At 43.8% G+C, this 26408-nt stretch overlaps 1 protein-coding gene across 1 annotated transcript in view; it reads right to left on the bottom strand.

Moving 5' to 3' along the window:
- Window positions 1-10635: 10635 nt before the first annotated feature.
- Window positions 10636-26408, bottom strand: part of APP (amyloid beta precursor protein) — a 226775-nt gene continuing 211002 nt past the window's right edge. The window contains exons 15-17 of the mRNA XM_086462757.1: window positions 21561-21661; window positions 18322-18468; window positions 10636-10930 (exon numbers count right to left, since the gene is read on the bottom strand). Coding sequence (XP_086318883.1) covers window positions 10829-10930; window positions 18322-18468; window positions 21561-21661 — 350 coding nt within the window. The 3' untranslated portion in view covers window positions 10636-10828. The remainder of the gene's footprint in view (window positions 10931-18321; window positions 18469-21560; window positions 21662-26408) is intronic.

The raw sequence follows: 26408 nt of genomic DNA, 5'->3' as shown, positions 1-26408 counted from the left end.
CAATACAAAATCAAAAATCTTACATCTTTACAGAGACAATGCCTTGCCTGCTTTTAAACCAGTTAAGAAAAAGACCTTTGCTCACGGATAAGAAAACAGTAACAGTGCTTATTGAGGTCTAATTATTTATTATTGAAGAAGCACTGATTTTAGACCAGCGCTTCCTTCAGCTAAGTGCCATCAAAGCAGACTGAAAAAAAAAAAGACACTTTCAAAGAGTTTACAGCTTATGCAGTCTGGAGCCAGGTTGGAAGAAAATAATCAGAGCAGACTTATAAACAAATCCACAGTTTTGTGTTAATGGAGCCAGAGTTTGTTCGTGAGCTGTGTAATAGTCTGCAGCACTATAAAACTGAGAGAAACATTATATAGTGGCAAAATGTTGAGGACTTCATTGTGTACATTTACAAAGTAGTTTAGTCAAAGGCATATGGAGACATTTAAAACGCCATCCGGCTAACACTGTTGCCTACACCGTGCATATATTTTGTGTTTATTATAATTATAGATTCACAGAGATGCATCTACAAGTGTGTATACTCAATGTAGTTGACTGTGTGATAAAGGCATATTTTTATTATGACCTTTGACTTACAACATTTCCCAATCTGTGCATTTAAATTTTAACTTTTAAATGTAAAAATCTGTGTTAATGAGAATCTTGTGTATTATACAAAGCTACAGAGCTGTGGACCTCAAAGAGCTCCCAATTGTTTCAAAACAGAAATAACCGTAGCATTTTCTGTCTTCTTTCCCAGCCAGTCAGAGAAACTGTTTGATTAGGTATTAGCTGTGTTTGTGTTTTCACATACTACTGGGCTAAGAAAGTTTACTGCGGAGAAAGTGAATCTTCATGCTCACTTCTGAGTCTAAACCCCTGACTCTTCGTGTTTTGCCTGAATACAGACATTGCATTTTGAACAAGTATGTATTTTAGGTATGCTAACTTGGTAAGATTTCTGACACAAAATTGCTTGCCTTCAAAAAATACGCTATGGAAATGTGGCGGGGTTTTTTTAAGAGTAATATGATCTTCTGCTCTGTGTCAGTCTCAGCAGCATTAGGGATTTCATTTGTGCTGAAGATGGACTGGACTAATCTCACAAGTATCTCACCTTGTGCTTTGACCACAGCATCACAAGCAGGCTGCAGTCCATGTGACTGCAGCCAAGCACTTGGAAGCGAGATGTGAGTATACCTTCAAGGTCCTGAAATCCGGAGACAGATAAGAATGCATAATAAATTGAAGTCTCAGGATCTTGCATTGCTCAAGCACATGTTTTGAATGCATAGGACTGCTAATGCTGCAGAACACTCCTTCTTTCAACTAAACTTGTTACAGCGCTCACATATGGCTATCAAAGCCATACGCCAGGGCTCATGATTTTAGGCAGATCAATAGAAGACTGATGTACATAAAAGCTGTGGGTTGGTTTTTTTTTTTTTTTCAATGTGCTTGGTTCCCAAGCCTCAGATGAGGTCTTACAGTCAAGATAATGATCGGAAAGCCCTCTAGAGCAAACCAGTAAGAAAAGCTGAGGATGTGGCTCTTTATTCCATATCCTCAGGGCTTCAGAGCTCTGTCTCTGCTTCCTCTTAAAGTAGGGCAATAAATCCTCCCCAGAATGTAGATTTGTATGTCTCCTTCTTCCAGAAACTGTGCAAGGTTTAATCTTCTGCTCATAAAATACAATGGAGGTTTTTGCCCCTTGTTTATTTTATATTAAGCTGTTTTTTAACACAGAACTCCACAGTTTCCTCCATCTGGGTGAAAAATACCGGAATCCTCATGACTGCTTCACAGGAACATTCTTAGGCACTTTTCCACCCAGGCTCAGTTAATGTGATCCTATAAGATGGCACAAGCTGAGCAGAAGAGCCTCCTCCCAGTGCTGAACAGCCATCTCACTGTGTAGGCAGGCCGCTTTGGTGGGATGAATGGGAAAAGCATGTTTGAAACCTCTGCAGCTGAGGACTTGAGCCTTCTTGGGTCCCATACGCTGAGGAAGGCTCCTGTTACTGGGCTTATCACTAGAAAGTAGAAACTATACTAACTAGCTCTTCATACTCTGAAGTCATGAAGAGGTGTATCTTTTCATTGTGGTACATTGAATGGACCCAAGTTGGTGGGTGGGCACGGGGCCAAGTCCACACTTCAGGAAAGATGGGAAAGCAAATCCTGGCTTCTTGGTACACCTGCCTGCAGCGTGGTGGGGAGGGGTGGGCGCTGCCTGGTCCCATTGCCTCCTTGTACCTCTTCTGTCCCAGGAACAGTGGTGTGAAAACACAGGCATCATCCCAGAACGGGATTCACGTGGCTTTGTTGCAAGGGCAGAAGGGACTTACAGGCCAACAGAGTTTAGCCTGGGGTGGCAATATGGGTGAGTGAGGTGTGGAAGCTCGCTATTCTCAAGCCCATTCCCTTGACCAGTATCTGAGGCTCAGTCTACATAGGCTGATCTATTGTTACGGTGACAGTCAGACATCCAACAGATTTCTAATTGCACACACTTTTTTAACATGGCATTGCAGAGAGAAGTTCAAAATGCCATTTACACATCTGCCACAGTACTGAGTCTACTATTCTGTCTGGAGTTCAGATCTGAAAGCTGAAGTCAACTTCAATTTGCGTAATCTGCATTTCTATTTAGCTTAACCATGAGCTCAGTAGCAACCTCAACTAGAAACATACCAAAGCACGATTCCTTAATATTGCCAGAAGGCTAGAGAAGGTGGGGGCTCTGATGAATCCACAAAATTATCATTCTGACTTGCATTATGCTGTTTAACCATTATGTTTAAGCATTACATTATTTTATTGAAGTCATGTTCAGAATGACCATTCAGTCCTTTGGTGGGATGGGTGTGTGTTTAGCCAAATTAAAGAGAGTTTAGTCTCAGAGAAGTCGCTTGTGTAAAAGCACTGGGTTTTATTCTGATGATTCTATGCTACAAATGTGATTTTGCATTAAAACGTCAATATAAGCCAAAGGCAGTGGTAATTATCTTGGCTAGACACACTCTGCTGTGGTATTTCACAGTCAGGGGTCAGTACTGGCTCCAGTCTTGTTCAACAAGTTTGCTGGTGACACAAAACTGGGAGGAGTGGCTGACACGCCAGAGGGCTGAGCTGCCATTCAGTGAGACCTGGACAGGCTGGAGACCTGGGCAGAGAGGAATCTAATGAGGTTCAACAAGGGTAAGTGTAGGGTCCCGCACTTGGGGAGGAATAACCCCATGCACCAGTTCAGGGTGGGGGCTGACTTGTTGGAGAGCAGCTCTGCAGAGAAGGACTTGGGAGTTCTGGTAGACAGCAAGTTGACTCTGAGCCAGAAATGTGCCCTTGTGGCCAATGGTAGCCTGGGGTGCATGAAGAAGAGTGTGGCCAGCAGGTCAAGGGATGTTCTCCTCCTCCTCTACTCTGCCCTCGTGAGGCCACATCTGGAGTTCTGTGTCCAGTTCTGGGCTCCCCAGTTCAAGAGATACAAGGAGCTACTGGAGAGAGTCCAGCAGAGGGCTGTGAAGATGATGAGGGAACTGGAGCATCTCTCTTATGAGGAAAGGCTGAGAAACCTGGGGCTCTTTAGCCTGGGGAAGAGAAGGCTGAGAGGGGACCCAAATATCTAAAGGGCGGGTGTCAGGAGGACAGGGCCAGGCTCTTCTCAGTGGTGCCCAGTGACAGGACAAAGGGGAACAGGCACAGACTGGAGCACAGGAAGTTCCACCTGAACATGAGGAAGAACTTCTTTACTCTGAGGGTGACAGAGCACTGGGACAGGCTGCCCAGGGAGGCTGTGGAGTCTCCTTCCCTGGAGATATTCAAAACCTGCCTGGATGCAGTCCTGTGCCACCTGCTCTGGGTGAACCTGTTTTGGCAGGGGGGTTGGACCAGATGATCTCCAGAGGTCCCTTCCAACCCCTAACATTCTCTGATTTTTACTATAGAGAGGGTCTATATGCCTACATCACATCAAAGCCCCATCTTACACTGCCATGTTCTAGATGTGCCTGGACCAGATGTTGTAGATGTCAAATGGTCTCTGAGGTTTTCGCCAGCTACCACACACTCAGTCACTAGCACCTTTCAAGGAGTCTGGGGTAGAACATACTGGATATCTAGGAATCTCTTACAACCTTCCCCAGCCTCCCATTTTTGGTCAGCATGGGAAGCAGGATGCTGAGCTTAGGTGGATCTTTGCTCTGACACTGTATATCCATTTGTTTGTTTCTGCTATTCTTTATTCTTTCTATTCTCCTCCGGGTTGGCTTAGGAGTGCCTTGGCCTTGCCAGTACGATGCAGTGCAAATCAGACTTTTCTGTCTCTACTTTGAGCCTCCATTGGTGGGTCCTACACCCTTTGAAAGGTGTTGTCTGGTCCCTGCTTAGGACACTCATCATGCATTGAAGAGGGTTGTTTTCTCGATAAACTACAGATCATAAGCGGGATTGGGATCATGGACGAAATCTTGTGGCTCCAGGTGTTTCCTTCTCTCGGAAGAGGCTGAGAGTTGCTCCACTCTCTGTGGGCACATGAAATGTTTGGTGTTCCCCAGTGTCAACTGATTTGATAGAGGGTGCCCTGACACGCTCTCTGGACCAGGCCAGAACTGCGGCTTTAGGGCTGTCCTTGGCAAGCAGCAGAGGGAGGCTTGGCCAGCCCTCCTGGAGGTAAGGCAGCTCTTCTCTGCTGCTTGTCATTGCCTTGCTCCTCCTGACTTCCCCTTCAGTTACGGAGCTTTCGAGGAAAACACCTATCCTGGGGCATTGAATAGAGAGTTTCATTCTCCATATCTAGTTTTTATATACCTTTTTTATACCAATCATGTCAAATTTAGGCTTTGCAAAACACAGACTTGACTGGTAAACTCTTTCGGCTACTGAATTTTGGCAGCCCACAGACTTTCACAGCAGATTTTCTAGCAACCCTACTGCCAAAACCAGCCAAGTGCCTTGGCAATGCAGGTTTTCTATGCCAGAAAAACAAAAGACAAACCATGTTACAACACTCTGTACAGGTAATGGGTACAAATGGTATTTTAAAAAAGACTGGGCTAATTGCATCTCAGTCTTTTGTTGCTCATTGTTTATGTCAGCTCTTGGGAGACTTTATTCTGTTGCAAGTACGGGGTTTCTAATGATCATACCTGCAAGGCAGGTGACGATCATCTTTTGTAGCGCTGTGTCGAAGAGCACTGGCAGCAGACCAGGGGCTCTGTAATAACTCCTCAGGTGCTAAAGCCAGTTTGGTTCAGCTCCCCAGATCTGGCCCTTACAGTGCCAATGAGCAGAGTCCCTCCAAGTGGTCACTGGGTAGCACGTGTGTAAGGCATGGAGTAGGATTCCAGCCCTCACTACTGCTGATAGGATTTTGTAACGTCAAACTGGTCATTACTGGTCTGGATCCCGGCTAACCTAAAACGTTGGTGCATCCTTGTGTTGCTTGAACATTACACACACCCACAGCTGTGCCCCTGGGCCACTAACGCTTGGTGCCCAGGGCTTGCAGCTTCATCTGAGCCAGGTCCCCTTGTAACACAGCAACAAGCGTCTGTGCCAGCCGGGTGCCAGAGCCAGAGCCACCAGGGTGAGGGCCTCCGCCGCCTGCTGCCCTGGGGCCGACCAGCACCACCCTCAGGGGGTACGGACTCCTCTCCAAAGGCCAGCCAGCTTCTTCCCACAAAAAATAGTCATAAAAATAGACTTCTTCCTCCCCACCACTTCTTTTTTTTTCATAAAGCAGGTTGAGGGACAAGGCTGTTAAAAGGAAAATAAACTTCAGTATTTATTCATTCTAGTTTTTTTTTTTTTTTTTTTTTTTTTTTTTTTCCCCAAGGGGCTCTAGAAATCAAATTATGTGGCCAGAGGTCAGTTCCCTCTTGCCAGCACAGCAGGGACTACTGGTGGCCGTAGCTTGGGTTTGCTCCCATCTCTGTGCAGGGGCTAGAGGGGTATAGAACTTTTCCCAGAAACCCTTTTTAGAGAAGCAGCATATGGGGTAAATGGGCTTTTTTCTGTTTCTTTCCAGCCCTCTTCCTAATTAAATGGAAAAAAGATCCCACACTTTAAATGCTCCCCAGAGCTATAGCCTGAAGTAGCGCTTAGGCGTAGTTAGATGGTCTCGGTGTGGTGAGGAGGAACTCAAAATAGCCATAATTACCACGTCCCGTTTTGGACCAGCAGCAATGCTGCAGCTATTTGAAGGATCTGCTTCCTGCAGGTGCTGGTCAGTCCCTGCTGAGGGGTGTCTGCCCTGTGCCAGCTAGTTTTCTCTCTCTCTTTTTTTTAAAAAAGGTATTTATTAGCAGCATTTAAAAAGAGTAATGTCTACCTTTTGATCTAGGCGATATCCTATCTGAAACCAGCGTGGATGCTTTTCTCCATTGAGCTACCTTAGAGAAACTGGGTTACAAACATGGGAGGCAGTAGTTACAGAGAGTTGTTCAGTATCTAAGATCAGCTTTAACTAAGAATTCCATTAAAGCCAGAATATTTTGTTACATTTGGAACTTTAAAAGTTTTTTCTGTATAGTCAGGTAAATAAATTTCCCAGGACTGTAGAAAGTTGCAGGGAAGATTCAGTGCTTGGCTTCTTCTAGGAAGAAAGTGGAAAAGAGAATTACTGGGAAGCACTGAGAGAGAAGAGCTGTCCTGGCCTGACCGAATCGAGATCCTCGTTTTCAGAAGTGCTGGAAAAAATGCAGAGGAACACAACCAGGATGCTGTGCACAGCATTATTTGTAATCTGTTCTCATATGTCATTAAGATATTTTCAATCTTGCTGCCTGGAAGCGTTTTAACAGCAGCTTACCCACCACCCACAAAATCCATTAGTTTAAACAATAAAAATGAGCCATTTGGCCACGCAGCAATGGCCCTAAAATTGCTCTAGTAAGTGAAGATGTAATGAGGACAGAGACGTCGGAGCTGTGCGAGAATCATGACAGACCTAATGGAAAATACAGCTGCTGCAAGCTGTTCTTTGCAAGGGCAATGCCAGGCCTCGGTTTGCTTTTCCTAGACCACCCCATAGCTGGAGAACAAGAGGCAGGTACTGAACGCAGAGCATGGCACACATACGCATGTTTTTTAGGATGGCTCCTCTAGTATGTGCCTGATAATGTCTGAAGTTTCAGGTGGCACCTAGACTCATTAATCCGAGTGAGTCTGTGCAAACCAACCAAGAGCAGGACCTCCAGCAGCTTCAAAAGCCAGCAGGTGTGCAAGCGGCCGAGGAGGTTGGGGCTGGCCCTCATCCTTGCCCAGCACCATGCTCCCTTGCCGGTGACCACCCTCATCAGCTCTGCTGATGGACCTGCAGTGTAAGTGCTCCCTAACCCCATTTTGTCAAAATGACACAGGCTATAAAACTTTTCCCATTAAATCTAGGAACTCAACAGCCAGGGATATTTTAATTTTATTTATCCCCCCCCCAAGAGTTATTTCCTTGGGCCTAGGGAGCGGAATTTTGTTTCTTGCCCATAACTGCACGCAGCTGCCCCCCACGGTTTATTGAAGTGGACAACACCCTACCAATCCCGCACTTGGAAGCGAGGTGCTTAGCTAGCATCCTCTGCCAGCTTTTCTACTTTATGAGCCTGTCAAACTGTTTTTATTCACCCCAAATACAATCTTTCCACAACAAGGAGCCTGCACGGCTAGAGATGGGCAGGAGGCTGCCACAGTTACATGGGAACTGTGATAAATCACTAGGCAGCTTTCCGGGTTGCAGCAGCTGTAGAACCATCCTTCTTAAAGTTTCAGGAACTTTATTTACCCCCTATGCCTGATGTGCACGTCACGGTGTGCACTTACTGCCTTTCTTTCAGGATCATGCCTAGGTGAAAGGAATCGTAAAAACTGATCACTTAATCAGTGCATAAAGCTGAGTGGTTAATTAACAGTTGGTCCATGAGTAGCAAGAGCAGCACCACTGTCTCACCGCACCAATAACCCCACACCAGGAAGCTTGCCTGTCTGGGAATTACTATTCCAAGTAATTGCATTTTTCTATAACTGGGATTGCATGGGATTATGGTATTATAAATGGGATTTGCTCTAAAGGCCGCTAGCCCTCTGTATCTTATGGATTACTCCAGCATCTCCTAAAAGGAAATTTGATAATGCTCCTTTAATGAGACCGTGCTAAATTGAATTACACCCTGTCTACCCCTGAAGTTGGATCTTTTTCTACAATACTGGACATGCACGCAGAAGAGTCTTACGTATTCCTTTCTAAGGGGTATGCATGACCAAGACCTACACGGACACGAGCCTAACACCAAATATTTATGAAAGAAAAATTGTTTGGTTTTCGGAGCAATTTTGGGCCTAAAGGCCTCTGCTCACCGTCAGCCATTATTCCGGCCCAAACAGTCCAGCTTTAAAAATGGAGATGGTAAATTCTCTGGGGACATTCTGCAAATTGTTTATAAAACACTGCTACTCCAGGGCCTGCAAATAACACCAACCGTTTCCAGGGCTCTGATCCCTCACGCTGAATTCCCTTGATATAGCAGGGACAGGAGGCCAAAAGGAATAAATGGCTTGTGGGTGACAGGCAATGGGAAGCTCCGCAGTTTTTCCTGCTACTGGTTCAGAGTAGCAGGTGCCTCTTCATCATCCCGCATCCTCGCAGGTGGCTTGTGAAACCGCCTGCCCCCACTGTCCCCTCGCTGAACGAACACAGCTCCCGGTCAGCCGGCCAGCACAGCTGCGTCACAGGCCAGCAGGCGAGTGGGCCGAACAGCTGAGGTTTGGGGGAAGGTCACCGATGGGGAAGGATGAGTCAGTGCAACAGGGCTGGAATCCACAGTCTTCTCTCAGTCGAGGTCTGGAGCGGCTCACCCACTCACCTGAGCTGTGCAGCCGGGGACCAAAGCTGCAGGTGATGCTGGAGAAGAGGCGGCCGTGGCTTGCAGACAAACGGAGATAACAAGAGGCTTTCCTTGGATAGATCTTGCCGTCTCTGTTCTACTCCTAGCTCTTTCCTCAGTCCTGCTTTATCTTACCTGCTTGCCGCAGAGAAACAGCAATTAGCTTTCTTTTTCACGCAACGTGCACCTTCAGGTTTACTCCATAACCCAGGCCGTAGCTCCATCAGCTGATCTCCAAGCTCAACCCAAGGGTTCCCTTGCCACGAGCTAGGCACAGAGGCCGCCTTGAAGACCACTGGGTCCACTCACCCGCTGTGGTCTCGCCTCTCTCGTCAGGGGAGCCCTGTGCCGCAGGCGGGCCCCCGGCGGGCCAGGGGCCGAAGGAAGCTCTCAGGCTGGCTTCCAGCCGGCAGAAGGTGCCGGGCTGGGGGTTATGTACCGCTGCTCCCCAATGGCTTTGCCCTCTTCCTGCAGCTTTTGGGAAAAAATTACCGGTGGTGCTGTGCTAACCTTCCTGGGCACCCGCTGTCATGCCGCAGCACCGGGCTGGACGGTCTCGCAGCCTGGGAGGTTCCTCCTTGCATTCGCCGACGAGGGACATCGCAGGGGACGGATCTTGCCGGGGAGGCGACAGTGGTGGAGCAGTGGCGGCGAGAGAAGAGCTTGCCAGCAAGTCGCTCCTGGGGACAGCTGGGGAGGCGGAGGTTAGTCGTTCAGGGCGCGCTCCCCTGCACGAGCAAGGGCGGCTGGTCGGCGCAGAAACACACCACTACAACAGGGCTCCTCCAGGAATGTATTTATTTACATTAAAACACTATTATACAAACTGAAAGAAAGGAAAAGAAAAAGAAAAAAGAAAAAAAAAAAAAAGAGGGACGATGCCTTAGAGGGACAGGTGTGCCAAATTCGGTGTCCCTCACTCCCCACCCCATCTTGCTGCTGCCTTCCTTCTGCTCCGCTCCGACTGCGAGTGCCGTGATCCTCGTAGGAAAATCCCTTCCCAACCCTCTCGGTGTGAACATCCATGTTTTCTGTTTAAGCGGCTTTCAGAAATCTTTGTTTTCTGCCTCCAAAGAAAACTCTTGCCCAAACGTTTTTTTCTTAATTTATTTATGTAACACAGTGTAGAAAGCTATCAATTCATAAGCAATGGTTCTGTACAATCATCCTGCAGAGGATCCCCGTTAATTTTCGACCAGCAGGCACTTTTCCCCCCCAGAAGTGCTCACAATTAACAGGGATTCTTTTTAATATTTTTTTTAAGATCAAAAAGATACATGGAAAAGAAAATAAAGTTTACCTTTCAATGCCTAAAGTGTGCACATAAAACAGGCACAAAGAAACAAATGTGTATTCCCATGATTTCTACGTCACTAATACAGCAGGAGCAACAATCTGTACAATAAAATGCAGCTGCAGAGGAAAAGAATTTCAGTAACTCATCTGGAATACTTTTTAAAAAATGTTGTTTTACTTTAAAATGCATAGTGATCAGAAAAAAATGCTCAGCAAAGAGAAGCAGCTAAACCCCACAGACACAGAAAGCATCCCCCATCAATCCTTAAAGCATATTTCAATTAGGACTTAATTTTTGTCACAAATCACAAGAATAATATACAACTGGCTAAGGAGCTACATGATAAATAATTGGGAAAGAGAATCTATCCATGCACTAGTTAAATACAGCTAACCTCTTTACAGTACACAAAAAACATTCATTAATAATGTATGTAAAGACTGAAATGTAAAGAGAAAGAGAGAGAAAATACATTACTGATTTTATTAATTCAAGTTCAGGCATCTACTTGTGTTACAGCACAGCTGTCAAAAGGCGAGAATGAGTAAATAATAAAACAGAGTGTTTTTCTTTCTTTCCACATTATTCTATAACTGAACACCGATGGGCAGTGAAGCAATCATTCTGCTGTCCAACTCATGAGGCTGCTGTGGTGTCCTAGTTCTGCATCTGTTCAAAGAACTTGTAGGTGGGATTTTCATAGCCATTTTGCTGCATCTTGGAAAGGTGGCGCTCCTCTGGTGTCACTGCAGCGTCCACCTGTCGGGAGAACAAACAACCAGGGTCAGATTCTTCGCTTAATTCAGAGCACACCCCACATTTCCCCACTTTACGGCCATCCAACAGACTTTGTACCCTCCCCTGTGCATTCAGGCAGAAAGCATCCTCCGAAACACAAGACAGTTTGACAGGTTCTCTCCTGCCTCCCCCCCCGCTTTTTTTATTTTTTAATGAAGGGGGGAAAGTAAGTTAGGTCCCACACAGCCCAGATCTCGGAAGACAGTCTAAAATAAAGGTAGCTGGGAAGCGATAGGGATACTTCTCCACTGAACCGAATATTAAACCTAGGGACCAGGATGCTCTCACTTCGTCTGAAAAGACAACTGTCTCTGAAAACTCTTCTCTCCAAGTCACGCAGGACTGTGAATGGCCTCACGAACAAAACCAACAGACAGCACTGCACCCAGCAATAAATGAGAAGCTGGCTAACAGCTTTAAAAAGCAACTTGCAAGAGATGTCTCCTCCCGCCTGGATAGTCGTGGTTCATTTTTGGACAGAATGCAGGAGAAGATAAGGCAGCAGGGCAATTCTGCAACTCAGTTTCTTGCTGCAGGACTTCAAAAACAAACGACCACATTCAGCAGTACCAGCTTTGGTTTTTGTTGTCTGGTTTGGGAAGCATCCACACACCAAAAAAAGGGGATATACTTTTCATCTCCACGCTAGTGCCCCGTTATTAATTTTCTTCCCCCTAGGATATATATCAGTGTCTATACTTGGGATCAAAAGAAAAGAAAAAGCTCACTAAAAAGCTGAAAGAAGTGGCTTGAGGCTGCCTTCTGTCTACACTGCGCTCTTGGATCTGTTGCAGGTGCTGCGGTCTCAAGACCAAGAAAAATTAATTGGAAAAAAACAAAATGAGGGTAGCAAGGAAATGCCAGAGTAGCCAGGCACAAGGTGAGCAAAAGTTCCCATTGCATTCACTGAAACGGAACTTCTCTGGCTCCGAGGTTGAGTTTGGTTCAGCTTAGTGACAAAAAGCCTGACTGGTTTAAGTATTTTTACTTAACAAAAACTGACCTTTCTTGGTTATTCGGAAGACAGGCAACAAGGACAGCTCAGTCAAGACTTCTCCATTGACTAACTGCTGCTCCACAAATTATTTTCTTCCTTCACTGAACATTACAGTAATATAAAACTCCATCAAATTAGAGTGGGCGAGAACAGTCTCTAAATGTTAATGAGGTATTTTACCTCTGCTGTATGAGCTCAGGTTTTGAATGCATTCAAAACCTACTGTACCCTGGCTATCTTGCCAACCACCTATGAACACAGAGCTAAGGAAGCCTGCTTGTCAGCTATTTCATTTGCTATCTGCTATCTCTAGTGTTTTGACAGATTTTAAAAGAGAAGGTAAAAAGTGAATTTTACATTGTCAAAAAATCAGGAAGGTGCTGAAGACTCTACACTGAAGTATTAGACATGCACATTTTCCTGTAGATTTCTATAAGTAGTGGCCTTTAGGAAAACCAGCCATTTGCTTTTAGTACAAAAATAGCCTTTTGGATAATGGAAAGTGTTTTCTCTCAAGAAGCTTTACATAGCAGGCTAATGTACTCTAACCTTTTAATAAAAAAGCAAAGAAGTACTTATGTCTGACACCCATTTTAAATCTAGTCTACAATACAAAGCTGGAAATACCTCAGCTTAGTGAGGACAGACTACTGCCTTCGGTGAGTCGTTACCTGATGGCTTGTAGAAAGATCAGAGCCATGTTCTTCCATGCTTTGGACCAAGGCAAGTGGCTCAGCTTATTTTTGCAGCCGTTCTTTGACTGCGGTAGGTTACACCACAGCACCACCTTTCCCACCGTACCAGCCAGAAAATGGCTCCTCTCAGAGCCATCTTCTGTCTTCACGTCCTTTTATTTGTTACTTAAGAGAGAAAATGGTTCCGTGTGTGGCACACATATTTGGCTGCTCAGATGAACTGCTAACCCCAAATCTGATCCGTTTTCATATCTGTGCCCCTTCTAAATCTCCTTGTCCATGTTCCAACTCAAATCACATTTTCAGTCAACACTGTATCTTCCACCAAATCTTTTTCTTATGCAGGGATTGCACATTTTTGTGAAATACCCAACTTTAAGGGTCACGTGTTGCTTTTGCTCGCACAGCTATTCTGAAACTCTCCAGAACTGGGAGCCCTGAGCCTCCTGGCAAACCCTTGACTCCTGCTGGCAGGGAACAGGATGACAGGCAGGAAGAAGGATCACTGGGCTGAGCTGACACGGTGCTTCCTGTGTTTCTGATTCTGCAATATAACTTGGCCTTTTTTGCTGCCAAAATACTGCCATTCAAAAGCTGTCCTCTTTTTTTTTTTTTTTTTAAGTTGGATTTGCACAGAGTAATTCTCTTACGCAATGAACCCCAAATCCATCTATTTCTTCACCTCCTGTGACACGCTCTCAGGTAGTGAAATCCTGTTTAGAGAGATGTCACTCTTGTTTTAAGCTGCTCTTTCCAGGCTTCCCTTGTTTTAGAAATTAGAGGGGGAAAAATATAGTATTTTTCTTTCCATGACTCCCCCCTTCTCCATAAATGACAAAAGAAACTTCTTTTCTTCTGAAAGATACAAGCTTCCCCTGGCCATCCCATGCCAAGTAGCGAGGGCTCAGCTCGGCTGTCAGCAATCACTTTGATCCATCAAGGACAGGAGAACCCCATGGAATTTCACAGCCCGTCTCCTCTTCAACCTCTACACCCAAACCCCCAAGACATTTCTGTACAACCACGTGCTCAGCAGCCAGCGCGCAACTGCGCGCTCGCATTTTAAAGACAGGCTGCTCAAGTCTCACCTACGCCCAGCAGAGAGGGCAGTGGTGGGGCTGGGCGAGAGGCAGCGGGAGGGACACCACAACTCGCAGCCCTCATCTCCGCAACTCTCTCCAGGGGCTGGGTTGTCTCCTGCTGCTTCACCTGGCCTTTCGCCAGGGGTTGCCAACTTCTCCCTCCACAAGGATACACCATCCGTACCCATATGCAGCGAACCAACTTCCAGCAATCCCTTGCTGCCACTGCCGTTCGGCAGAGCACTTGTTTTCGATGTATGCCATCAGTACGACAGCAGCAGGGCCTAACAAATCCATTCCACGTAGGTTTTGTACAAACACATAAAAGGCCTAATCCCTGCCCTGAGGACCGTGCAAACTTAGCAGCATTAACTACTTCCATTGTGACAGTGTCACCACGTGCCATCTGCTGCTGCTCAAGTCGTCACTAACACGGCTGCAGAGGGAAGAGAAGAACAACGCAGGGAAAATGGCAAACGCCCCTTAGCCTTCTCAGCACTTACAGAAAATAAGAACACAAAGCAAGTGCAGAGGAAAAGCCACCCTTCATTTCATTCTTGAAGGGGCAGCTGTAGCATCAAGGCAGCCCTGGTTCTTGTGCACAGTAACACCACGCTACCAGAGTATCCAGTGCTTCTCCAAATCAAAGAGAGAGCGAGCCTCAATTCACCGCCGAACCCACCGACAGATTCTCTTTCAGCATGAAATTAAAGCAGAGTTCGAAGCTCTGGGCTTGAAGGACGGAGGATCTCATGTATCAATATATGCCTGAGAGCATCTTCCTTTCTCGGACGCTCTCCCCACTAGGCTGGGATGCAAAGGAGGGGTATGCCAGAACCTGTGCTGTACTTCTTTGTATTTAAGCTCCAAACAACACTGTATTGAACTCTGTCAATCATTTTAGCTTAAGCCTCCCACTCAGCACTTCTTATTCAGGACTAGAAGTTGTGATAAGCACACAGCATTACTTGCTGTGGGAAAGAAATGGGCTAAGACAACAATAAATAAATTAAAAAAAAAAAATCAAAGAAAGTGAAAGGCAGAAGAGACTGAAGAATTGACAAGAAACTACAGAGAAACCTGGAAGAAAATTAGGGAGGAGAAAAGAGATTAGGAAAAAAATATGAGAAAGGACAGTAAAATCAGACTGAATTTTTAACACCCTTGCACTATATTCCATATTAAAAAGTCTCACTTTGATAAAACTAGTTTATAGTGAAAGTCCAATAACCTCTGAAATATGGCATTTATAGATGAAAGGGATTTACTGAGGCTCCTACTTGCAGTCTTAGTAAATTTTTTTTTTTTTTTTTAAATTTCCCCTTTAGCTTTTAAAATGACTAGTGCTGGTACTTCCTCTCCCTCCTGTAGCTGTCTGCTGCAGGGTAATCCATCTCACCGCCAACCTACGTGCACTATCGCTCATCCTGAATGTCTTCTCTTCTACTCAGCCAAACTCTTCCTCTTGTTCCTTGCAACCTCTGTCCTAGGTATTGCTCTGTCAAACGTCACGCCTTGAACCTGATTATCTCCTTGTCAGTAAATCCCTAAAGCCCTTTACCATTTTAAGAAGCTTTTTGCACCCTTTATGGAGGTGGCAGAAGTTGAATGCAGCATGTAAGAGTTGTGAGTACTCTGGCCGAGACACTTCTCTTTTCTACGACGTGATGTGTCTTGAGAAAACAGCCCGGTCAGGTACATAACCTCTTTTGACACTATCCATCCTCTTCTGCTCTGGCATATGGATCTTTCAGACAGAAAATTCTAACGTGGAGTCAGGAAGATGGTAATGCTGCAGAAAAATTCACATACTGCCTCTACACACGTGGGGCAGATCAAAATCCCAAACGCTGTTGTTTAAACGATGGGAAACGGATGCTGCCTAATATACACCTGCAGATCGGACTTTGAGAGATGGACTTTGGAGAGCACTACAGCAATTTTAGCGGCTTCTTTGCTACGGCTGTGAGCCCTCCCGTTGTCACCTCTCCCCACGTGCTCCAGCTGCAGGTCCTGCCTCTGTAGCAGAAAGCAAATAAGCTTCAAAGAAGAGATCCTGAAAGAGGAGGAGCTGAGACAGTCGGCCCTAGTCTGGTGCACCAGGGGTAAGAATCTCTCTCTTGCCACCTGTTTTCACGGAGAAAGTAACCTCCTGCAGACAGCTGGGGTGGGCACACCAGGAAAAAACACCTTCAAAATGGTTGCCAGAGCTCCTATGTGCACATATAATAAGTAATTTTCAACCACTCAGTCATTTACATACTTAACTGTGGCAGTCCTTCTCTTGGAGTGGCTGAACCACTTCGAAACATTTATATTGTCAGACTTGGAAGAAAATTATTATGACACTTTTTCTAAATAGGACAGGTATATTCCTCCTCAGAGCTTCAAAAAAAAAAAGGCTAATAGGATTTTTAATAATGTCTTTTGTTAAAGAAATAGTGAAACTAGAAAAAGTACTACAGTCAGAGGTGACTTTTTGGAAGATAAGGATACAGGTGGAACAAGACCTGTTTTGTAATCTTGCATCCATTACCACAGAGTTAAATTCTCACAGTAACTTCTGACATGCAACAAACAGGTTGCAAGTTCTGTTAAAATATACTCATCCAACCTAAAGCCAACGTACAGTTATTTTTACATCACGCGATTTTGCTCTCTCATGCTTTTTGTGCACAGTACATTAAAGGTGCCCTGTTGCTAAGTAAATTAATCCTCTTTAGAATGGAACAGCTTAGTTTTGAAGACATTTAAATATTAAAGATCAATTGTATAGGGATCTTTGGGTGTTTTTTTTTCCCTGAAGTAAGTGCTACAAAAATAGATGTTATGCTTTTCTTGCAGGCGAGAAGCTCAGACAGTGAGGCTATGCAGTCTGGCAAGACCACAGAGCAAGTCTGGCAGAATGAGAAATCCTGCCTGCCAATGCCAGACACAATGCTGCAAATCTACAAGTGCGGCACTATAAATTGACTAATATTCCTGATACATCCGCATGCTACAGCTTTATGGTTTTATCTGTAAAATTTTTTATTCCCTAAGTGATTCTGTCATTTTGACATTAATTACTTGTTCAGCTTGCGCATGCTATTTCTAGTTCAACATTTCCAAGTTCACTGCCAACTGGAGAAAGCTCCCAGGAATCCAGGATTACCTTTGCCACGTCACTCCATCAGGTGAAGCCCATCTGAAAATTTAAGGTCGTCCTGCAATAACAGTATGTTCACATTCAATGTCCAATTTGGGGCTTTGGCCCAGCGAGCCTCCTGGCCTAGCCTGCTGTTGCTAAATTCAGCCAAAGGAGGGTCTCAGGTTGCACAACTGTTGGCAGCAGCTATCAACTAGGTGGTTTTAAAACTAAAAGCTATTTCAGTTTTCTACAAAGAGGGCTGGAAGCTTTCATATGGAAAGCTGAGATTCCTGCTTGCTATTTTCTGCCTCCGAGTCCAAATTCTGCAGGGCTTGCTGTTTGCTCAAATCTCACCCCAAACAGTTGGTGCTCTTCTGACTATGTCTCTTTGGAAGGTTTCAAATCATGTGGGCAACCACAACACAGACACAGGGACACAAAAGCACAGGCTTGAGTAAGCCTTAAGACAAAGGCTTACTCAAACATTTATAAGACTCTTCATTGCCCCCAACAGTAGAATACATACATCAGGAAGCATGTACTTCTCCAGCAAGACCAAAGCAAGGCTCATTTGACCCAAGGTGAAACCAACATAACTGTGGACCTGAACGAGACTTTGTTTCAATCAAAAATTCAAAATACTAGTTTTGGAAGGCAAAACCAAGTGCTGGCTAATCGAAGTACTATCTGCAAACCAGACACTTGCACAGCAAACTACGTATCAATACACAAGGGGGGAAAAAAAAAAGTTACACAAACCCCCTTCCAGGTCTCACAATTAAGTTTTTCTACTTACAGACACCCTTTCTTACATCCAAGCAACAGATGAGGTATTTTAAGTTACTGTAAACTGATCAAAAATCTACTTGGTAGACTGGGAAAAGACAAGGGTTTGCATCTTGAAAACCCCATATAAGAGTCTTATATAGCATTTGCTTCTCAAATCCATGAGTTTCAGATTAGCCATGAGTCAAAAGCTCTTGGTGGCAAAAGAAAATATTGCTTAGAGAACAAAAAGTAATGAAGTATCTATATAGGGAAAATCCTTGTAGTGTACAGCACAATCCACAGAAGACCTGCTTCAAAGCTAAAGAAATCCATGTATGTGCATTCCCAACAACAGTAAAACCAGACTTTTCCTCTCGAGCAGTATCTGCTCATTGGCTGCTGCTAAATGTTCTATGAAATAACCTACACACCATGAGGTGATTGGTCTGGGATAGTTCCAGAAGATATTCTTGTAGTTTTACACATACAACGCGGTTTATGTTGTGTCTGCATTTACATAATAAGGCAATTTGATTCTGCTCTGCCAGATACAACCCCTCCAACTCTGAACATCGGGCTAGCCAAAACCACAGTTTCTTCATTTGTAAATGTTTTCAGAGAGCAATGTGTTGAATGTGTTGTACATGTGACACCAGTTGTGCTTGGTAGCCTTTTCTTACCTCCACAACCCCATGATGAATAGATGTGTACTGTTTCTTCTTCAGCATCACCAAAGTAATGACAATCACTGTTGCTATGACAACACCTCCCACCATTAGTCCAATGATGGCACCTTTATTTGAACCCACATCTTCCGCGAAGAACACCTACAAAAGAAAAATATAGGAATGTGGCTAATAAAAAGTTCACTGAGTATTTGGCTAACCTGTCCAGCTGCCACAGCAATATAAAGCCTACTGAAGTATCAGTAATTAAGCAGCATCGCACGTCACCTTAACCATTCAAAACTGGATCGCTGTACCACAAAGCTCTCATAGCTGGAGAAGAGCAATTTGGGAAATCCGTTACTGCCTGTGGTGCAGCAGTGCTGTGGCTAAGGGGAAGACTCACCGCCATGGCTCTGCTTCACATGGGTCTTAGACAGTCGCTGTTCTGTTTTTTTCTTGGGTAAGCGAGTGAAGCTAATTGCAAAATGACTGATAAGTTTGTACAGGAGTAACCAGGGAGCATAAAGACATCTTTATTTTCAGAACGCTAATCATGAAAGTGTTCATAAATCTACATCCGTACGGCTTGTTTGGACTATGCCTGATGCGTTTCTTCAGTAAAGGAGCAGTGAAGACCTGTAGGACAGCAGTGCAACTTGCACGCAACCAGTTGGGAGAAAACTGACATCAAAGAGACAGGAGTCCAAAAAAACACAAGCATGTCCATTTGAGTGACCACAAGGGGACGCATCAAGACTTTGCAGGGTAAAGGGAGAATGAGCTGTACCTGGACGATGACCACACTCACGTGAAACCTAGACGACATGACATGGTAAAAACCAGAGAAGATCCACTTGATTTACGTGTACCGATAAAGCCAATCAGTGGACAGCAAGATGCTTTACCGTGCATTTAATAAGACTGGCTTTTAGCAACAGGAGCAGGTATGAAAAGTGGGGGATTGTTTTCCCTGTCTTGCTTTGTATTCAAGGAATATGCTGGATTATTTTACATCTATGCATACTTTATAAACCTTTTGTCTGTTTGTCAATAATAGGCAAAAATTATTAGAGAATAAATTACATTCACAGAAATGTAAGACTACCTCACTCTGAAAGAACAAATACTTTGATAAGTATTTAACAAAAATGCAGAGTGAAGCAGGAAACCAGCTGAGAATGATAATGAGCTGTATAACATTTGCACTCTTCAAGAAACACAATCTTCCTCAGAGAGGTATTAAAGCATGCTGTATAAATATTTATATTGTTCCTAGTCATAAGCAAGAAATGTGCATAAAGTTAAGAATTCAGTGGAAAGTACACACAATGGACAGCGTTGGCATAAGCTACTGTGAAGTAATAATTTCTTCTGTCAATTTTACCCGCCCAGGACTGGAATTCTCTTACCATACTATTTCAGAGCACTGTGAAATGCCCCAGCCAATACACATGTGCAGCAGAGGAAAACCTTAAGCACTCTGAGCCATGAAAATCAACTTAATGTACAGTTAAAATGTGAACATTCATAAAGGAGGAAACAACTGCAATTTCAGCTCAATTCAGAAGTTTGCGTGTAAAATACAATGTGCAGCTGAATGCAAAGCAATATCCTAAGGAGACTGTTTCAGTAAAACCTACCAGGGCACAGGAGAAGGAAAACACAGTATTTTCTGCTTACTGCTTTTGAATTAAAGCTAATGGAAAAGGGCATCAGCTAGGATATGGCATGTGGTAAACAAGCAGTGCCCTGTAAGGCATCTGTCCAGCACTTTCTCAGCAACAGCAGACTCCTTGCTCAGTCTCAGTTGAAAAGACAACCTAGAGGACAGCTTACTAATTTTTAAATAATGGTTGTACCAATCAGTAAGAAATAAGGCATAAAATGCTTTAAAAAGCTGGAAAGGTCCCGTTTTAAGCACGGCACGGATTACCCAAGTGCAGGGATTGCAATGCATTTGCATCAGCCAGCACGGTAAAGGGTAGTTTCCAGCATCAAACTGCTTGGGATGGCATCAAACCACATAATCATAAAAGGTCGCTGCTGGGAAACGCACGTGACACAGGATCAATAATGACTGGGTCTAAAAAGACATTCCTGCAAGTTCCTTCCCTTCAGTGAACTGCACGGGTTTACTCCATCAGGATGTTTAACCCATCTGAGCTAAGCACGTCAGAATTTCCCAAATTAGTGCTAAAGCATTTTGGATTAGCTTGTTGAACTGGGAATTCTCAGTTCTCAGCATCAAAGAAATGGCAGAATATCTTTTCACACAGTGATTGCCTAGTTCAAATGCAAATTTGAGTCCCATGTTAATTTTAATTTTCAGCACTACTTAGCTTTAAGAATATAGTAAGAAAAAAAGCTTTCAAGTTTAATATCAGGATATTGAAAGTCACGGAACTGAAATCTCATCATGTAACATGCCTTTACAGAAGAGAAAGCAGAAAAGGTTTATAGTCAACACTGCTGTATGGGTTCTTCATTACTTATTAAGGGACTGAAAAAAGCCTTTAGAAGATGCTTGTTCTCACTTACATTGCTTTTGGCTGTTATTTTTGTGTTCATAAGAAGCACAGTTCAAATTTGGAACAGTATTTTGCTCCTACCTGTCCTTCACCTGTTAATAATTTAATACACCTTAAGGAAAAAACACACAGATACAGCCAAGTACATATTAAAATTAAGGCCAGTGGAGAATTTCCTCTTATCCCAAGCAGGCGATCTTGCGAAAGGTTATGCTCCACGGAGTTCAGCCTCCTTCATGTACCACCACCATCTGTTTTGACAGAAAAGGAATCTATTCCTGAAATGGTGTCACTCTATTTCTTGCTGCACCATGCTGCGTGTCTCCATCAAACATTTTTCTTTTCTTTTTTTAAACTTACTTAGCATTTTCTTTCCTCTGTATCCCTTCTCTTTAGTTACGTGACCATGACAGATGGACTGTGCGACAAGTATTGCCCATATGACCACATCAAGTCACGTGGCAGTGCAAGGGCAGGAACTGTCAGAATTTCCTCCCATGTGAGACTTGGTGGTTTTCCATCCTCTCTGCTGAAGTTATTCCAGGTTTACTCTCATTTAAGAGAGAAACAGAGCAATAATAATCTGCTCACGTGAAAAGTGTTTGTTTGCATTTTCAGCATCTACATCACTCAAGGGGAAACGTGGCCATGACTGACCCACTAGTTCCAGACTGAATCAGCAACTCGAAACGCACGCGTGGAAAGCACTGTTTGTTCACTCACCAGCTTTTGATGATGAACTTCATACCCTGAGTCATGCCGGAACTCTGCATCCATCTTCACTTCAGATATTTCTTCTGTTTTAACATTGGTCAAGCCAGAACCTGCATTGTACCGCAATGACAGCTCATTAAAGTCATCGACTCAATTACGCTCCGCTTACCTCCACCATTACAAGAGCAGAAGGCAATGGTATCATTCACGCAGAGGAGGTGTGATGCAACGTAAAAGGGAACTGGGAGGAAAGTGAGGTACATCTGATGTTTCAGTTGCACTGAGGTGACACGGAATGAGCTGGTAAAATTTCTCCTCTGTTACACATTCCTTAATCCGCTGCAGCTATGTTGGTACAAGCATCAAAGGCTTCAAGCATGAAACATCGCAAGAACTGAGCTGCGAGTGACCAACAGCGGACTCCTGAATCGGCTCGCAGGATGCAGACAGATCTGCTCTGACAGCCTCTTTAGCAACGTCAAGAAAATTTGGTGTTGAGGCTGAAGTCTTCCTCCTCCCTAAGCTCAGGCTGCTGTGAGGAAAAAACACACACCCGTGGTGTGATACTGTATTTTCTTGCTTCCTGTGAGTCTGTACCTTTTGCACAAACATGCACAACTAAGAGTAATTAAAACATTTGTGAAGCTTACACAGTCCTTACTTGTTTTCAGATTGCTCAGAATTAGTACGATTCAACTCTTGACTTCTGCTTGAGAGACAACGGTCCCTTTTGATTAAAAGCAAAGTAAAGCAAGTAAGCAAAGCTTGCAGTGATTTTAATTGTAGATAGTTTGCCGTCCTGTTCTCCGCTTATGTGAAGGGGAGATGCTGCAAGTGGCTAACAGGAAAGAAGGCCAGGATTTCCTCCTGGAAAATAGCCTTAGGAGAATGAACCAGACTTACAACAGCTAAGCAGTGCATCGTATATGTGTATCTGTGAATTTTCTGTCCTGAAAAGCTGGCTCTGGCTTATAGAGAACATATGGGTATTCATGTAGCTGGTTATTTTCCTTCTCAGTACCCACTGACTGCCATTTATATTTCCTGGAGGTACAAACACTGCAGAAGCGCGCTGTTTATGAGAAGTTATTTCCTCACCCTATCTAATGCGCTAAGAACAAACTGGTTCGTATTCTTTGTCCATATTTATTTTAGCATTTTATCACTCCAACTCCTCTCTCCGATCCTTCATTCCGATTCTTAGTATTTTGGGCTGACCTTAAGCTCTGATACAGAGGAACAGCCTCTTCTAAAATTCTTAACACTACTGACTACTCTTGCGCTCCACAGTCTCTCTGGACTCTCAATAAATTCTTGAAGACTTTCATGTGCCTATGAGCTTCACAGTCTAAAGTAGCACTCAATGCAAGAATTATTGCTCTTTCATTGCCTTTGAATGTGCAATTTCTTTTTTCATTACATGCTGATCTATTTTTGTATTACGAGTCAGCGAGAACAGACCTTCCCAAGAACTCTACTCTGGCCTGTACAGACAATCCCATTCTAAGGTTCTGATCTTTCTTTTCACAGTAAACCATGCAAAGGAGAGAACAAGAATCAGCTTCATGCAGTATTTATGGTTATTTGCTTGAACAGTCTGACTGTCCCATAAATACTACCTTAGTATGTGTCTTTTTTTAAGGAACAAAGCACTTCGAGATCTCCAGTTTCTTTATTAAGCATCTGATTTTTCATGCCACATTACAGTACTGACACAAGTATGACATTTATATATGAGAGACCATTTCTAAATGCAAGAACTGTAATGTACTTAAGAAACTGCAGTTTGAAAACAAACCATGACGTTCGGTCAATGAAATGCAGAAGGAAATGGAGTTGAAGGAAATAAAACCCACATGGCACCTGAAAAGAGGTTTAACTTTCTATCCTCAAAGCAGCTATGGTTAGCTTTCCAAAAATAAGAATACAATTTACTCTCCTTTGAGCATCATCTCAAAACAGCCCCTACACCTGCATCAACGGGAAGTGAAGAAAATGAGAACATATATGTGGCTGCGCAGAGGCTTGCCTCTTCAACTCCCTCACCTTTTTGTTTTTAGGATTAAAAGGGGAGGGGAAAAAACCCAACAGTAGAATAGCCATGTTTCACATAGATTAAACAGCTGGGGGCAAAGGGTTTTCCCAGGACTTGGTTCACTGCCCACAGCTGCAGTGGCTGAAGAGGCGGCCGGCTCCCAGCTGATCGCCACCGTCCATGGCCACCCTTGCTGCCCCTCAGCCACGCTGGCAAAAGCACCACATCGAAACTCCCCCAAGGCAAAGGCCTGGGGAACTGCACAACTCTACTGCTACAGCTGGCACATTCACTGAAGCCATAAATATTGATTAGAACGTATCCATACATACATGAGATATACCCGTGAAGAATCAACTTATCTTTTGCTGAGTGAAGTCCTGCCTCCAAAACCTCTTAGAGGTCACTGGAGGACTTAGGAAGTACATGGGAAACAGTGATTTAGCTTGGAATGAAATCTAGATTTCCAAAAGCCCTTTGACAAGGTCCCCGATCAAAGCTCTGGCAGAAGGTAAGATGGCAAGGATTAAGAGGGCAAAGTCCCACAGAACTTTCCATAATTGATTAAAAGATAGGAAACGAAGTGTAAATACACAGCCATTTTTCACAACGGAGGAAGGTTACCAGCAGGGTCCCACAAGGATCTGTGCTGTGCTCTTTGTAAAGTGATCTGGATAAGGGAGTGAATAGTGATGTGACAAAGTTTACTGAACAAAAAATAAAAAAAAAAGAGGATAGCCAAAGTAAAACCAGCTGCAAAGAACTGCAGAAGGATATTACAAATTCTGAGTGCACAATAAAAGGGAAATGGTATTCAGTCTTGATATAATGTAAAGTGGTGCTCACAGGGATACACAGCCCTAACTATACATACACAACAACAGGCTCTAAATTAGCTCTGTTCCACCCCGGACAGAGACCTTGCAGTCACTGCGGTTAACTCTCTGTGGGCAGTTGGCTCAGTAGCAGTCAAAAAGGCAAAGAGAAAGCTAGGAGTAATTATGAAGGAATAGAGAAAACAGAAAACATCGTTATACCACTGTATAAATGACGCATCCTCATTTTAAATCTGTCTATCCATTCTGGTCACCCCACCTCAAACCAAGGTAGAAGAACTAGAAAAGATACAAAGCAGGGAGAGACAGACAATCACTGGTATGGAATAGTTTCTGTACAAGAAGGACTAGACAAAACAGCAGTCTTCAGACTGGAAGAGACAACCAAGGGGGAACACTACAGAGGTCTATGTGACTGTGAATGACAAAGAGGAAAGTCTACAGGAAACAGTTATTTGTTATTTCTCTTAAGAAAGTACAGGACACCAACATGCCTGTGACACAGCAGATTAAAAACAAACAAAAGAAAGTGTGTGTATATACAAAATTTGGCACAATGCAAAACTGGACTGTGGAACTTCTCGGCCCAAATCACGAGGATGTTCAAAATACAAACGAAGAAACGAAACAAGGAAGGTTCATCCAGGGTTACTGAACACAATGGTGAAAACACAATTTCCAGTCCCGGATGTCTGCCAAACGCTGGCTGCCAAAAGCTCAGTGGATGTGCCAGGAGTATAAGGCAGAGGTGAAGTCTGTAAGTATCCTGTATGTACCACTGCTAGAGGCAGGACAATGGGCTCGGGTACTTCTGCTCTTGGGCTCTGACCACTTTCAGGGAAAGCAAGCTACAACAGCTTAGACTATGGGTCTTGGTTAGCTTCAGTTAAACAGAGCCAAATTACAGCAGCATCTCAAGGGGCAGAACAGGTCACGGGCCTTCACATCAATGAGCTATAGAGGGTGACAAATCCATCAATAGTCTCAGCTGCTAGAAAAACACAGGCTCAGGCTTCCCTAAAGCCATGTTTCTTTGGGGGTTCCCTTCCCTCTTCCCATTCCCATCAAACAGTAGCACTGGAGCCGTACTTCCAGCACGTAGCAGGTTAAACAATCTTTCATCTAGAGATCAGGCAGATTTTTGCTTTGGGGCATATGACCAAGGCCTGGTGGTCAACTTGGCCTTACTCACCAATCCACAAAAATGCCATGGGATCTGGACATAAAGCGGGACCTGGTATTAGGAAGTTAATGATGTCAGACTTACTAAAAATTGTCTTTGGCAGCTAGCACAGGAAAAAGGTCATAGGCAGAAAAATCTTCTGTTGCACTAACAAACCTGATAGCGTTTTTTTCCTTCCTTCTATCTCCCTTAGAAGTGAGGAAAAAGACTTTTAAAAGTACAACCAGAGTAAACTGGTGGTCTTTTGCAAGTAATTGATTACATAGCAAGAGAAACATGATGCTGCACTGGAATCAATTAAATACCTGGTATGAGAAAAAAAAATATATGGGGTTATATATGCCTTTCCACCATGTTACATTATAGAATTTAGATGTTCTGTTTAGCAGACTTCTCTTTATTTCCAGTTCATTCACTTTCCTGTCCTGGTCACTATATATTTAGACCTACATGCAAAAATCAAAGACGTATTTTTTAAAGTAGTAACTGAAAAAGGAAAAACTTGAGCTTTCCAAAAACTTTTATCAGAAGTGTGTGAATCAGGTAAAATGCAAACAGCTAAGGGCCTCGTACCACTCTACTCTTGCATTGAAGACAAGCATATAACGAAAAGTTAACTCCATGACAAGAACTTTAATCTGACACAAAATGTTTTTTCACTACTAAGTCTAAAACACACAACCCAAACACAAAAGCCAATGTGAAAGAAGAAAAGTGAGAGCAACAGCCTCACTGCAAATTCACAAATAATGATAACTATTAGTGCATTTTCTTCTTAATTACCTGCTAACTTTAGGGAACTG

This window comes from Leptosomus discolor, chromosome 1, assembly GCF_034619465.1.
Source record: "Leptosomus discolor isolate bLepDis1 chromosome 1, bLepDis1.hap2, whole genome shotgun sequence".
Lineage (NCBI taxonomy): Eukaryota > Metazoa > Chordata > Aves > Leptosomiformes > Leptosomidae > Leptosomus > Leptosomus discolor.
This window is presented reverse-complemented; position numbering and strand designations above follow the sequence as displayed.